The sequence below is a fragment of the Peromyscus eremicus genome, chromosome 1 (genome assembly GCF_949786415.1).
Source record: "Peromyscus eremicus chromosome 1, PerEre_H2_v1, whole genome shotgun sequence".
Taxonomy (NCBI): domain Eukaryota; kingdom Metazoa; phylum Chordata; class Mammalia; order Rodentia; family Cricetidae; genus Peromyscus; species Peromyscus eremicus.
Window position 1 is genome coordinate 181,043,785 of NC_081416.1, and position 15,405 is coordinate 181,059,189.

Sequence of the window (15,405 nt, forward strand, 5' to 3'; positions counted from 1 at the left end):
TAGTTAATTTGGATGAGGGTTTGTCAATCTTATTGACTTTTCTGATGAATAAAATTGTTTTATTGATTCTTTGTATTTATTTTGTTTCTGTTGTATTAAATTCAAACATGAGTTTGATTATTTCTTGCTCTCTACTACGGCTGGGTGTGATTTCTTCTTTTTGTTCTAGAGCTTTCTAGTGTGCTGTTAACTTACTTGTATTATACCTCTACAATATTTTTATTTATCTACTTAATGATCTAACAATAAGTTTGGGTATATCCATTATGTATGTCACTGTGAAATGTAATCATGTTTGTATCTATGTTTCTAACACCTATTATCTATCTATCATCTATGAATCTATTATTTATCTATCATATATCTAGTCATCTTTGTATTTTTCTATGTATCTATATGTTTGTATGTATCTATCATCTACTTATCTATTATCTGTCTACATACATATATATGTATTAGCTATCAATCATCTTTTTTCTCCTCTTCATTCTATCAATCAAATGATCTGTCAATCATTTATGTATTTGTGATTTATTAATCTATTTTTCAATCATCTATTTTTACACATCTTTATTCTACTCATTATTTACCTCTGCTTGTCATTCTGTCTATCATTTCTTTCTTTTCTTTTTTTTTTTTTTGAGACAGGATTTCTCTGTGTAATTTTGGTGCCTGTCCTGGATCTCACTCTGTAGACCAAGCTGGCCTTGAACTCACAGAGATCTGCCTGAATCTGCCTTCCAGTTGCTGAGATTAAAGGCATGTGCCACCGCTGCCTGGCCTGTCTATCATTTCTTTTTTTTTTTTTTTTTTTTTTGGTTTTTCGAGACAGGGTTTCTCTGTGTAGCTTTGCGCCTCTCCTGGAACTCACTTGGTAGCCCAGGCTGGCCTCGAACTCACAGAGATCCGCCTGGCTCTGCCTCCCGAGTGCTGGGATTAAAGGCATGTGCCACCACCGCCCGGCTCTGTCTATCATTTCTTATGAATATCTGTAACTATCATATGTCTTTCTGTATATTCACAACATATTTTTCTTTTCAAAATAAGCACAGTCTTGAGGGTTTCCATGTAGTTTTCAGTCCCTGAGTCTCCTCTCAATAATTTTCATTCAACCAATGACATACACTGTCATGGGTTGAAGAGAGGCAGCCAAGCCCCACAGCTCCAGACATGGTTACAGTCACATTAGCAGAATGCTAAGGAGAGTAGACTATCCTTGCCTGCCACTACAATAAATTAGTCTTCCTGTTAAGAGACAATCTATCTTTTGTGGGAGCCCTGTCTTCCTTAATAACTCACTTTCATTAAGGACTCACTGAGGACACAGGAAGGTGTTTTTTTTTTGTTTTTTGTTTTTTTTTTTTTTTTTTTTTTTTGTGGGTTTAAATGCTGATATAGCTGCAGTCCAGTTAGCTTCCTGTTTGTGTGCATTCAAAACCACTGGTAATTGTGAGGTCTCAGTTACTGACCACACATTTCTAAATTTGTTACTTCAAATGCAAAATAAGCAGTTACTTTTTGAAATACTTAGTTGGTCTTGTGGGGAATTGCAGAAGAAACAAAGAATCCTTCTGTTTATATTTCCAACTTGAAAGGAGGGTTTCCATAAAACTTCTAATGTTGCTCAAATTCCTGCCTCTCTTTTCTTCTTAAATTTCTTTTTCTATTTTTCCTGGCAGCCTATATTATGCAGCCCAGGTTACACCAGAATTCAGTCATGAAGCCAAGACTGGCCTCAAACTTGAGTTAGTTCTCTTCCATCCTGCCCAATTCTGGGAATATAGGTGTTCACTACCACACTTGCCTGTAACCATTTTTATCTTTGTTTTTGAAGGAGAAAAGGTTTGTTTCACTAGCAGTTTCATCATTGTTGATGAATCAAAGGTACTGTCACTCAAGAGACACTTGGTCAAATTGTATCTACAAATAAAAATCAGATCAAGGAATGTATACTTATACTCAACTTGTTTACTTGACTCTTAAAGATTTAAGGGCTTCCTACTTAGGAAATGATGCCACTCACTAAATATTGGGCATGTCTCTTCACAGCAATTATACTGAACCAGAAAATTTCCCTCCAGACATGCCCATGTGCAAACAGTCTGTGATTTATATAACTCTTAGATTCTAGAAATGATTCTGGATTCTGGCAAGTTGACATTTTACATTAAAATTCACACTAGAAGATATATCAAGAAAATACTGACATTTACAATTGCCTAAAACATTTAGGCAGTCTCCACGCCTAAAACATTTAGAAACAAGAGCTACACCTGTCTTGAGAATACACTTGAAGGACTGTTAGTCATCAGCACACCATGGATTCAGTTGCATATTCATGTCTGTTGATCCACTAGGTAGTTTTACAGCTGTGGTGCTTTCATTTGTATAACAGCCTTGTCATGTTCAGAGACCAGCCTGTCACTGTAATCCTTCCAATCTTCTAGCTCTTATGCTCTTTCAAAGCCTTCTTTTGTGATGATCCCTGAAGCTTGGAAGGGGTTGCTGTAGATGTTCCAAGATGGCTGTTTGTCTCTATGTAGTGTTTTAGGACTCTTGGGCTGATGTGTCTGAGAAATGCCTGAATTTGTTCTTGGAAGACTTTAGATCACACCCCGCTGCTCCTACTGGTTTTCTTTCTACTTCTAGTTGGTTCTCTCTCCTGCATTCCTGTTACATGCACTTCTTACCCACCATCCTTAATTCTCCACCCTTTTTCTTCTCCTCTTCTTCTCTATCACATCTGTCTCTACAAGTCTCATGGATCATCATAAGAGATGGCATTGTTTCTCTCTCTCTCTCTTTCTCTCACAGACACAAACACACACACAGTATAACACACACACACACACACACATGCCATAAAGAAACTCTATATTTTGTTAACTAACATAAAAATTAATAAAAATTAAAACAGAGAAATATAATTTTTAATTTTATTCAACATAATAAAATATGTGGTCTTTTATCTTTCTTAAACTTGCTCATTATGATAAACTATGATTTCCAGGTGATTCCATTTTCGTGAAAACTTTCTATTTATTTTTTCTTTATGAATATATGTTAGGAAAACAAAATATTTGTGCCTAATGACCACTAGGGAAGCCAGCAAGGTCAAACATCCATGGTTGTCTTTTCAAAAAACAGATGTATAGCCCGATTTTTTCCTAGAGAGCTGGAAATTAAAAGTGATCAATAGCCTGGTGATTCCTGTTGTCTGAAGGGGCAGATCCTATGAATCACCTATAAGCAGGTCTAGAAGTAGCTAAAAGTCTATATAACCACTGTTTTCTCTGAAAGGCCATGCTATATCAAGCTCACAAAATGAGGACTGCAGATGCTTAACAGTCTTCATATCCTTTACATTATCTGCACAGCCAGGTACTCCCTCAGGCTCCAAAAAACAGGAACAGAGTTGGTTATTAGCCCAATGACCGCTAAAGCTACTTGTGTGATAGAGAACACATAAGAGCCTCCCTAGGCCCTTAAACTAATACAGGTAGCCTATCTCTACAGTCTACCTTTGGAACAAATTACATGTACATTGTTTTGACTTTGATGTCATTATACTTCCTTTTGCAATAGAAATTGTATTAAATCTGGATACTTTTTCCCCTTCAAACTATATTGTTTCAATATGTTTGAAACAAACTGTTTGTTGTCAAGACTCCAGAAGTTTGTACCAGCCAGGACAACTCAGTCATGCTGAACTGTGTGTTTCCTTCTCACTTTTCAATGTTTATTTCTCTGCCACCCATAGCATTTGCAAGGCTCCCCACAGCTGACAACCAGTGTGAAGGGCTAAGTCCTCAGCGAAGGTTAGAACACTTTTCCATTGTAGCTTGAGTCCTAATTGGTATTAAAATAAAGACACAGAGCCAGATATGAGCGTAAATGCTGAAAGATTAGAGAGACAAAGGAGCTAGTCACATCACCTCCTATCCCACCAAATTCCCAGCCTGGAAAGGGAGCCAAGCTCCGGTCTCCACCCCTTCTTATCACTTCCTCCTTCTGCCCAGCCACACCACTTCCTGTTTCTTTCTCCCAAGTGCTAGGATTAAAGGTATGTGACACCACAGCCTGGTCTGTATGGTTAACTCATGGCTAGCTCTGCCCTCTGATTTCCAGGCAAGATTTATTTATTAGAGCACAAACAAAATATTACTGCATTTCTCCTTTTTGTTTACATTTAAAAAGTAGGGTAAAACTAATATAAGAAAAACTATATACAATAAATACATAACTATAAACAATATACAGGCAATAAATACATCAACAATGTATGGTCCATAAAAATTTGACAAATTCAGAGAAAATACTCCATAATCTATCCTATCTTGGTAAGTCCAAAAGTTGTACCTAATTCATTTTCTATTCTAATTCACATTATCAAAATTATCTTTTAATGTCTCTCAATCCTATACACTTTACATGTCTTAGTGAGTTGATTTTCTGAATCTGTAACAAGGAAAACTATAACTACAGCTATAAAGTCTTCAACTCCCTCAGAGTCAAAGAAGGAAATAATATTACCTAAATATGCAGGGAGTGCAAGCAAGTGACTTCCAAAAATTGTGAGAAATGACAGAAACGGCGAGCTGCCTAGAGAGTCATCCAAAGTTTATCTGTAATGTTGGGGCATCCACCTTTGGGCTACAGGCCTGGACTATGTGACTGACTTCTCTGTGAAGCAGGATGTTCTGAAGGACTGTTCTTCTTAGTCTTGGCAAAATGTTGGCAGCTGCTTTCTTTTGTGTCCTGCTTGTCCAGTTTGGACAGCAAACTGCCGGCAGTTGAGGCAAGAGCACTCTTGTGCCCAGTGGTTGTCTTTTGCCACAAGAAAGTAAACTCACGTGGATTTTCTTCAATGCCCATCATCTTCTCTGATGTAGATTGGTGCTGCTAGGAACAGAATGTCTCATTGTCATAAAAGAAACTACATTATGAAAACATCTCAAATGTCATATTCTGTAAATCTCTGAAGTGTTTGAAGACAACCTGTCTATCATATATATATATATATATATATATATATATATATATATATATATATATATATCTGTTTGACCTTGAAAACATACCTTATATGACTACAAGTTTGGTTGTAATGAATAACTACCAACTTGCATTTCTTTATATCCTACATAGTTGCTAATAATAACTTTCAAGGACTAGAAATTTGCATTACATTGTTAAATGAGTTATATGGGTACAACACTTGAAAAAGAGTAGACATGTTCTGACAAAAATAACCTTAAATGCTTTTTTTTAATTTACTTTACAATTTAATTTAATTTTACATATCAGCCATGGCTTCCCCTGTCCTCCCTCCTACAGCCCCGCCCTGCCATCCCCTCATCCCACCCCCAATTCCCATCTCCTCTAGGACAAAGACTCCCCTGGTGATACAGCTCAGCCAGGGAGATTCAATCCAGGCAGGTCCAGTCCCCTCCTCCCTTCGCCCAGGCTGAGCAAAGTGTCCCTGCATAGGCTTCAGGTTCCAAACAGCCAGATCATGCACTAAGGACAGGTTCCGGGCCCATTGCCTGGGGGCCTCCCAAACAGTTCAAGTTAATCAACTGTCTCACTTATCCAGAGGGCCTGATCCAGTTGGGGGTTCCTCAGCTATTGGTTCATAGTTCATGTGTTTCCATTAGTTTGACTATTTGTCCCTGTTCTTTTTCCAATCATGGTCTCAACAACTCTCGCTCATACAATCCCTCCTCTTTCTTGCTGATTAGACTCCTGGAGCTCCACCTGGGGCGTGGCCATGGATCTCTGCATCCACTTCCATCAGTCATTGGATGAGATTTCTAGCATGACAGTTAGGGTGTTTGGCCATCCTGTTACCAGAGTAGGTCAGTTTGGGCTGTCCCTCGACCATTGCCAGTAGTCTATTGTGGAGGTATCTTTGTAGATTTTGGGGACCTCTCTAGCACTTTGTTTCTTCCTATTCCCATGGGGTCTTCATTTATCATGATCTCTTTTTTTCTTGTTCTCCCTCTCTGTTCTTGATCAGGTGGAATCTCCCTCTTCCCTAAGCTCTCTTTCCCTTGACTCCTAAGCTCTCTTTCCCTTCATTACCGCCCCCCCCATGTCCAGTTTGCTCATATAGATCTCATCCATTTCTCTGTCATTGGGTGATCCCTGTGTCTTTCTTAGGGTCCTGTTTTCTAGGTAGCCTCCCTGGAGTTGTGAGTAGCAGTCTAGTCATCCTTTGTTTGACATCTAGTATCCTCCTATGAGTGAGTACATACCATGTTTGTCTTTCTGAGTCTGGGTTACCTCACTCAGGATGATTTTTCTCTAGATCCATCCATTTGCCTGCAAACCTCATGATGCCATTGTTTTTCTCTGCTGCATAGTACTCTATTGTATATATGTACCACATTTTCTTTATCCATTCTGCAGTTGAAGGGCATCTAGGTTGTTTCCAGATTCTGGCTATTCCAAATATGCTGCTATGATAATAGTTGAGCATGTGTCCTTGTAATATGATTGAGCATTCCTTAGCTATATGCCCAAGAGTGGTATAGCTGGATCTTCAGGGAGATTGATTCCCAATTTTCTAAGAAACTTCTATATTGATTTCCAAAGTGGCTGTACAAGTTTGCATTCCCACCAACAGTGGAGGAGTGTTCCCTTTGCCCCACATCCTCTCCAATATAAGCTGTCTGTAGTTTTTTTTAATCTTAGCCATTCTAACAGGTGTAAGGTGGTATCTCAGAGTCATTTTGATTTGCATTTCCCTGAAGACTAAGGATGTTGAGCAATTCCTTAAATGTCTTTCAGCCATTTGACATTCTTCTGTTGACAATTTTCTTTATAGCTCTATAGCCCTTTTTTAAAAAAAAAATTTGACTGTTAGGTATTTTGATGTCTAGTTTCTTGATTTCTTTATATATTTTTGATATCAGCCCTCTGTCAGATGTGGGGTTGGTGAAGATATTTTCCCAATCTGTAGTCTGTTGTTTTGTCTTATTCATTGTGTCCTTTGCCTTATAGAAGCTTCTCAGTTTCAGGAGAAACTTTTTATTTGTCTTTTCCTCAATTTCTTTATTGATTTCTTCCAATTTTTGTTTGCTTTTTTCTCAGTTCCTTTATTGATTTCTTCCAATTTTTGTTTGCCTTTCCTCAATTTCTTTAAGGGAATTTTTCATTTTTTTCTTAAAAAGCCTCTATCATCTTCATGAAGCTATTTTTAAGGACATTTTCTTCTGCTTCTTCTATATTGTGATGTTCATGTCTTGCTGTTGGAGGAGGGCTAGGTTCTGCCATTTTGCTCTTTATGTTGTTGTAAGTATTTTTGCATTGATGTCTGCCCATATCCTCCTTTAATAGGTATAAGAGGTGCCTGTGTCTAAGAGAGTTGCTATTGTTCCACTCTGTGCATTTTGTGTCTGTGTCTCAGGGGGCACCTCTGGGTCCAATCTTAGCTCCTGGTCTAATTTGAGCTGTCAGATTCTGTATCTCAGGGAGCTGATCTTGGACTAACCCAAGCTATATTATTTTGTGATTGGCAGAGCTGCTCTTGGTCTTATCAGGGCTCTTGGTCCAGTCAGAGCTGACAGTTTCTGTGTCTCAGGAATCCTCTCTTGGTCCAATGAGAGCTGGCAGATTCTATGTTTCAGAAAGTCACACTTGGTCCAATGAGGTCTGGTGGATTCCCTGTCTCTGGAAGTTACTGTTGGTCCAATGAGAGCTCTTGGTCCAATGAGAGCTGACAGTTTGTTTCTGAGCCTCAGAGTGTTACTGGGTCCACAGTCAGATGGATAGTGGGACAAGGCGTGTAAGTTGTAGATTGCAGAATCCGATGGGGGGGGTTCCCTGGGGAGGTGCTTCCTGGAGTAGTTTTCCCTGCTGGCTGGCAACTGGGGCAGAGTTGGATGGGGGTTCCTGGGGACTGGCTGTGTCCCAGGGCCTGCTCTCTGTGTGTGAGAGGAGTCACTCACCTCTTGTTCCAATGAGAGCTGGCAGTTTGGTTTCTGAGCCTCAGAGAGTTACTGGGGCCACAGGCGCATGGGTGGTGGGGAAAGGCATGGAATTTCTAGATTGCAGGGTCCAATCTTCCCTCAGGAGTTCTCCCTGCTGGCCGGCAGCTGAGGCTGAGTTGGGTCGAAGCAAATAATTTTTTAATAATTATTGGATATTTGCTAAAACTAAAAGTAAATGTAACAAAATATTCAGAACAATAGCTCTACAATTTTATTCACATAATAACTAGTATAAGTAGAGGTTACAAATGGGAGATAAAATCCCTGCCAATTATTTTCGAAGCCAGAGAACAGTAATAGTTTGTTTTTTTCCCTTGGGAAGAATAAAGGCAAAGAATAAAAGGAGACAGAAGGAGAGAGACAAACAGGCAGAAAGAGAGAGGCAGAGACAGACAGAGAGACAGAGACAGACAGAGAGACAGAACCTTGAAGAAACTGAGTAATAAGTGGTCGAGGAAGTGAGTTTCCTACTGGACACATCTTGTCAGCTCTCAGATGGGTGGTGGTCCTAGTGGTCTTTGCAGCTGATCCACTTCTGGCATAGTCACATCCATTCAGGGCTCACCCTCCAAAGCAATCTGAGTGGAGTCAAATTATCCAGGTATATCTGTCTTGATTATATCTTCAGGATACTCAAAGTCCTGGAAAACTTAACTCTTGATAGGTTGATGCAAGAATATGCCAAGTTGGAGGGTAATTAGGCCATCCCTGTTTCAAATCAACAGACCAACGGACAGACAGACAGAATACCTGATCTGGTCATCTACTGTTAACTGTTATCAGAGATACTCTATCCAGTAACTGATGGAGGCAGATTTGTGATCCACAGGCAAGCACTGGGCTGAGCTTCAGGAAACTTGCTGAAGAAAGGGAGGAGGAATTGTTGGAGCCAGAGGGGTCATGACTGGGAAACCCACAGAGATAGCTGACCTGAGCTGGTGTGAGCTCATGGACTTGGGTCCACCAATTAGGGAACTTCCATGGGACAGACCTAGGCCCACTGCATATGTGTGATAGTTGTGTAGCTCCAGCTCTTTATAAGGAACCTAGCAGTGAGATTAGGACCTGACCCTGGTGCTTAGCTGGATTTTGGGAATCCATTCCCCATGCTGGATTACCTTGCTGAGCCTTGATGAAAGGGGAGGAGCTTGGTTCTGCCTCAACTCGATGTGTCATGTTTTATTCAAACCAGTGGGAGGCTAGCCCATTTCTGAATGGATATGGAGGAGGAGTGGAAGTCAGGGCTAGATGGGAAGCTTTGGGGGACTGGGAGGAGAAAAGGAGTGGAAACTACGATTGGTAGGAAAAATAAATTTAAAAAGTTATACCAATAAAATAAAATAAAGTGAAATGATGGGGCTTCTCATCCCTTTGGTCATCATAGAATTGTATGGAGCAGATCCCACTTCTTTCTATCTGCATTGAATGAACTATAGACTGAGTCATAAACAATTTCTACTGTTAAATCTTTTAAATTTAAAACACTTTTAGAGAAGCAGCCTACTGTGATATGTACTTATTACTAGTAAATAATGGATGGATTGACCACTGATTCCTTATTTGATTTGGGTTATTCAAAACTTCTAATTATGGAAAACAAAGTCCAGATATGAGCCACTAATTGTTAGTACATATTCACTCTTAATTTTAAGACTGGAATATTTGAATATTTTTCCCAAAGTCCTTTGATAAAGGACTTTACTACAACAAAAAATTAAGTACTGTGAATGTTTTCCCCACATCAATAATCATAGTTAGATTTTATGGTCCCCAAATGATAAATGTAAAACATGAGTCTCAGAAAATTACCCTGGAGCATACACCTAGAAACTTCACACCTCGGAATCTAGCTTATATTCTCAACACTTAGATAAGACTGGGTTGTACTGTTTTTGCTCTATCATGCTCATGCTCTGCCATGTGCAGGAAGAAGTTTCTGTCCCACCAGCCAACTGCCTAATAACCAAATAAAGACTTACTAATTATGAAACCTCAGCAGATAGCTTAAGTTTGTTTCTAACTAGTTCTTATAGCTTAAATTTACCCATATTTTTAAATCTACATTCTTTAAAGTGCCTTGGTGTCCCTTATTCTCTACTCCCTATACTGCTTTCTCTCTGTCTGGCTGGTGACTGTGGCCTTCTTCCCAGTGTTCTCTCACTCTGGTCTCCTGCCTAACTTCTTCCTGCCTAGCTATTGGAAAGTTTGCTCTTTATTAAAAAAATGAGAACAACACATCTTCACAGTGTACAAAAAGGTTATTTCAGAGCAGCAATACATAAGTTGGTATTATTCACCAACATCTCTTTTTACAATAGCATGTTGGAAATTAAGCACTTGCTAAGGCTTAGATGTCTGGTTCTAGGAGATGTATTAGTTGACTGATCCTCAAATCAGTATAAAATAGGACAAGAAGACAATCTGTGCAATAGCTCAGCTTTTCTTTTTTATTTAACAAATGCATTTTATTATATATCAAAACCAAGAAAATGCAAAAGAGAATATATGGGGTAGCGTCCTAGTTTTATTTTGTCAATTTGAAGTAAATTATAGTCATTTGGGAAGTGGGACTATCAATTGAGAAGTTGCATCCACACAAACTGCCCGGAGGCAATCTGTTGGGAATTTTCTTGTTTCAAGGTTGATGTGGGAAGGCCTAGACCTCTGTGGGTAGTTCCACTTCTTGGCAGGTCATCATAAATTGCAGAGTAATGCAGACTGACCAAGTTATGAAGAACATTCAGGTATGTGGTGAATCTTCATTGCTTCTGCTTCCGTTCTTTCATCCATGTTCCTGCCTCAGCTTCCCTCAAGGGACCTGGGATATTTAAGATATGTAAGCCAAAGAAAACCCTTTATAACAATTAGTTTTTGGTTATGGGGTTTTATCACAGCAATAAAAACCATAATTAAGATTAGTAGTGTATATAATAGTTGTGTCAATCTTTCTGATAAGACATGAGCAAACGCCTGTTGATCCCAGATAGGGCACCAATGACAGATCCAATAAATGATCCAGACAGGTCTATTTTATTGAACTAATAAGTTTATTGTGAATACTTACAGGATCATGGTGTTATGGGTGTGGGGTCATTCAGAGATTCACCTGTCTGTTCATTAATAAATTTTAAGAAAGCAGAGGCTTTTATTCATATACTAACAACAGATATATAAATGGGACTTGGGGTTCCCAAAGGCAGCCCCCAGACACCTCAATTTGGGAATCTTAAAGGCAGAGTACCTAATGTTACATTCTATCTACAGGCAAACAGAAGGTCATCTGGTACAAAGTAAGCTTTAATTTATAGAAAAAGACAAAGAAGGCTTGTTAAAGTTGTGCCAGAGTAGGAAATCACAAAAATTAACCCTTATCCGGCTTTAACATTTCACATCTCATTTTACTTTATAATTCAATCTCCATCCAAAGGAAAAGTGAGAACCATAACATTTTTAAGTACAGGAAATTCACATTCAGATCTATATTAGAATAATGACAGATGGCCACAAAGTTAGTGACTTCTGTCCTATGAATTCAGCAATTGTTTCCCTCCATCTATTCATTTATGCTGCCCAAAAGGCTGTGGTCTTTACAGAAGAATTCCTGAGATCTTCCTTTGAGAACTCATAGGGTATCAACAATCTTTGATCTCAGTTTATCATTTCATAACTCCCATGCACACCCTGATATGTGTGAAAAATTCCTTGGGCTATGAGAAACTGGGTCTGATAAATTGCTGTTTGAAGATCCACTGATCAAATTCTGTGCATGTCACATTCTGCATTTATTTTCCTGCAGGATCTTAGAAAGAGGTAAATGTTGAGTGCTTTTGTATGCTCATATTCTTGTGGAGTATGAGGGGATGTAGGACCCACACTGTATGAAAAATGGTGAGTTCATGAGGACCTATTTTTTCCATATTCTTTTCACTTCAGACCCTTGGTCATTGATGCTGCATTTTTAGAGGAGAGGAGTAGTTAATAACACCCAAGAAAGCACTTCTGCATGCTTATTTCAAATACCAATATATTAATGAGAGATATGGTAAAACCCAAGGTTTCTCTTCTCCCACACAGCAGAGTCAGATGTTCTGTATCTCTATGTTCCAGCCCCATCTCATTCTTGTTCTATGCTACTAGTTCTCTCTTTAGTGCTCTCTCTTTCATAAAACCTTCTTCTAGATATTAGTCTGCTTTGAATGTGAATATACAGTGAAGAATTAGTCACTGGTCTGAGAGCTGAGGGAAAGAACAAGGGCTCAGCTCTTCTCTCTGGAAAGACCCACATCAGTGTCCCTGTCCTAGGCCAAGTAAATGAAGACCACACACCTGTATTCTTCCAGTTTCAGTTTCTCATGCTACTCAGATGACACTCACTGCCTTCTTCTTGATATACATTCCTTTTTTCACAGCACTGAGAATGGATGAGGTAAATGAGCAAGAAAACCATCGTGTAGAAGGACAGTCTAATCAGAATATACAGGAGCCCATGATTTTCTGATGGAACATATAAATGCAAAAAGTAAGATGACAATCATAAGATCTCTGTAATAGATTGCCTAACATTTATTGATAGAGGGTTAACTAATAGAATATTAATCTTTAGGACAAGATTCTTGATGAAGAAGCTACTATTCTCATTCTGCTAAATGCACACTATTAAACTGGCTCTTATGACTTTGTTTTGGATCCCTATATTAATGCATCTCTCAATCCTCAGCAGGGAAGTTTATATTTGCAATATATGGTGATCAATACAGGTACCCACAACTAGCCAAAGTGCAGTGTAACATGAATCTTAAATAGTCTTATTAATAAAAACAAACCTGGAGCCAGGTATTGGGGTGAACACTGGAAGATCAGAGAAGCAGAACAAGCCACAGCTTCCTCACCTTGCCAATTCCTCAGCTGATCTTTTTTCCTCAGACTGGAAGCTTCTGAGTCCTCACCCAAATGGATCTCAGCTGAATTGCTGCTCAAAGCCTAAAAGCTTAACCAGCTCTAGTTCCTGGTCCTCATGCCTTATATACCTTTCTACTTTCTGCCATCACTTCCGGGGATTAAAAGCTCTTGTTACCACTCCTGGCTGTTTCCAGTGCGGCCTTGAACTCACAGAGATCCAGGTGGATCTCTGCCTCTAGAACGCTAGGATTAAAGGTGTGTGTGCCACCATTTTCTGGCCCCTGTATCTAGTGGCTGTTCTGTTCTCTGACCCCAGATAAGTTTATTAGGGTGCACAATATTTTGGAGAACACAAATTCACCACACTACAGAGCATAAAGACTGTGGAATGCTTGGCTCTAAATATGACATTTACATGACATCTAATTCTTCAAAGTCTCAGTCTTAATTGTGAAAATAATGGATCAAAGGTTTATGATAATGAAAAGAAATAGTATCTACTGGACACAAGAAGGAAGTTGCATATATGAATTCAAATGCAGATGTGACAGCATGCACAAGATCAGTACATGTGCAAGCTAGACCAAATTCTAGCATGCACTGAGGCTGTGGACATGAAGTACCATCCTTAGTCAAGAAGCTATAAGCAAATGATAGCTGTTGGGAGAGTCAGTTTCAAGAGAGTTGTGATAAGTAAGTTGACCATGCTCCAGTGAGAGGCCACACATTCACGAATATATGGGCATCACAAATTGAACTTCATGGACAAAAGAGATAACACCTGTGTTGGTTAGGTCCAGGAGGATTTGAGTAAGGGGGTGTATATGATTGAAGCCCATTAGTTGAAATTCTCAAAAACTAATGCAAATCAAGTAATAAGAAATATGGATTTAGTTGGCATATGTCTTATGTCTATGTGTTCTACATTATCACATGAAATTCTAAGAATAAATATAACATGTGCTCTATATGGTATGAATGGAGGTAAGGAGGAACATTTCAGAATAACCTGGGCTCTGTTTCTGCCTACAGTACAAATGCCATATAGTTTAGATGTATGTTCCTATGGCTTCAGTGTATAAAATCCAGGATGGGCTGTCTTTCATCTTCCATGAAACACTGTGCAGAAGGAAGGTTTTGATGCAATGCCTTTGTCATTCTGCAAAATTCATTGACTGATAGACTGCAGTAACTTAAAACCTCAATTTTTATCTCTTATAGCTTACTTGTAAGTAATTCTATTTCATGTGAGTTGTACATAAGTTTTCCTTCTTATCACCCCCTCTGCCACTGACAGAAAAATGGCAGGACACAATGTAAAGGTCATGTGTTCAGTGTCTTAACCTGAGATTCATATCAGTGTTCATTGAATCTCCTGTGGAATTAATATATCTACAACACCACTGAACCAACATTAACTTCTCCCAAAGGGAAAAAGGGAAGTCAAGGCCATTCCATCACAGATAGTGTTTCTGTAATTGGTAATGTTCTGCTTGCCTCCTACCTTTTTCAGGCCTTATCATCCCTCTACTGAACTAATAGAGAAGAATTGTCACTTCACTGTTATTTGGAAGGGAGTCAAATTTCCCCTTCTGTTCACTTACAGGGGACTCGGGTGAAGACATTAGGGATTGAGAGTCCCTATGGATCCCATGGTGCCAATGAATAATTTCTGATTTTTCTGAGTTTGAGAGGCAGAGAAGAGAAGTGACTAGGTAAACTTTACAGAGCTGTGAGGCAGCTGACACAGCACATGACCCCAAGAGATTTGTTTACCTACAGTTTTATATAAAAAAGAGGAATAATTTATTCACCTGTTTTGGAGTCTGGTTCTGTGCAGGAAGATCAATTTCTGGATGAATTTACTATGTAATGAGAACAGGAGAGACAGAGAGAGAGAGAGAGAGAGAGAGAGAGAGAGAGAGAGAGAGAGAGAGAAGTTGTCAATGATGCTGTCTGTCTTCCTCTTGTGGAAAGTCCTTTCAGGTTGGTCAGTGACCGGCACTCACTTCACCCTTTAGTACTGAGTGTCAGTGTTATAGGATGCCTTCATATGGTTTGCTTAGAGGCTGGCACTCTGTCCTTGGATTTCAAGTTGTGATGAGACAATAGGAATACTGTGGAGAGATCTATGTGATTGAGATGTCAGGGGGCTGCTCCATCTCTGCTCTACCTAACTAATCCCAACCTCATCCATTATGAGTCTTTCCTGGCCACTTTCTATATCTGTGTGTACATATGATGTCCTGGTGTGTCTGGCCAAGCATTCCCTTTGAGATGCTCCCAGTCTATTGTTTTGTAATCTGATATCCTTACTCAAACTTCATCTGGTTTTACTAAAAATGTTTTTAATAGATATAAAATTATATCCCTTCACTCTCCCTTGCATCTTTCCAGCACTTCCCAGGTATCCTTACTCCAAGTTTCCCATATCACCCACCACTCTTAAGTTGATATTCTCTTTTTCTTTGATTATTATTTTTGTTAGTGTTGTATGTGTCTATATATTGAT

The 15,405-nt window shown here is 39.1% G+C and overlaps 1 protein-coding gene across 1 annotated transcript in view; it reads right to left on the reverse strand.

Moving 5' to 3' along the window:
- The window catches only part of LOC131902698 (killer cell immunoglobulin-like receptor 3DL1), a 32,744-nt gene extending 23,574 nt beyond the window's left edge, over nucleotides 1-9,170 (reverse strand). The window contains exon 1 of the mRNA XM_059253706.1: nucleotides 9,113-9,170. Coding sequence (XP_059109689.1) covers nucleotides 9,113-9,170 — 58 coding nt within the window. The remainder of the gene's footprint in view (nucleotides 1-9,112) is intronic.
- Between the last annotated feature and the right edge of the window lie 6,235 nt (nucleotides 9,171-15,405).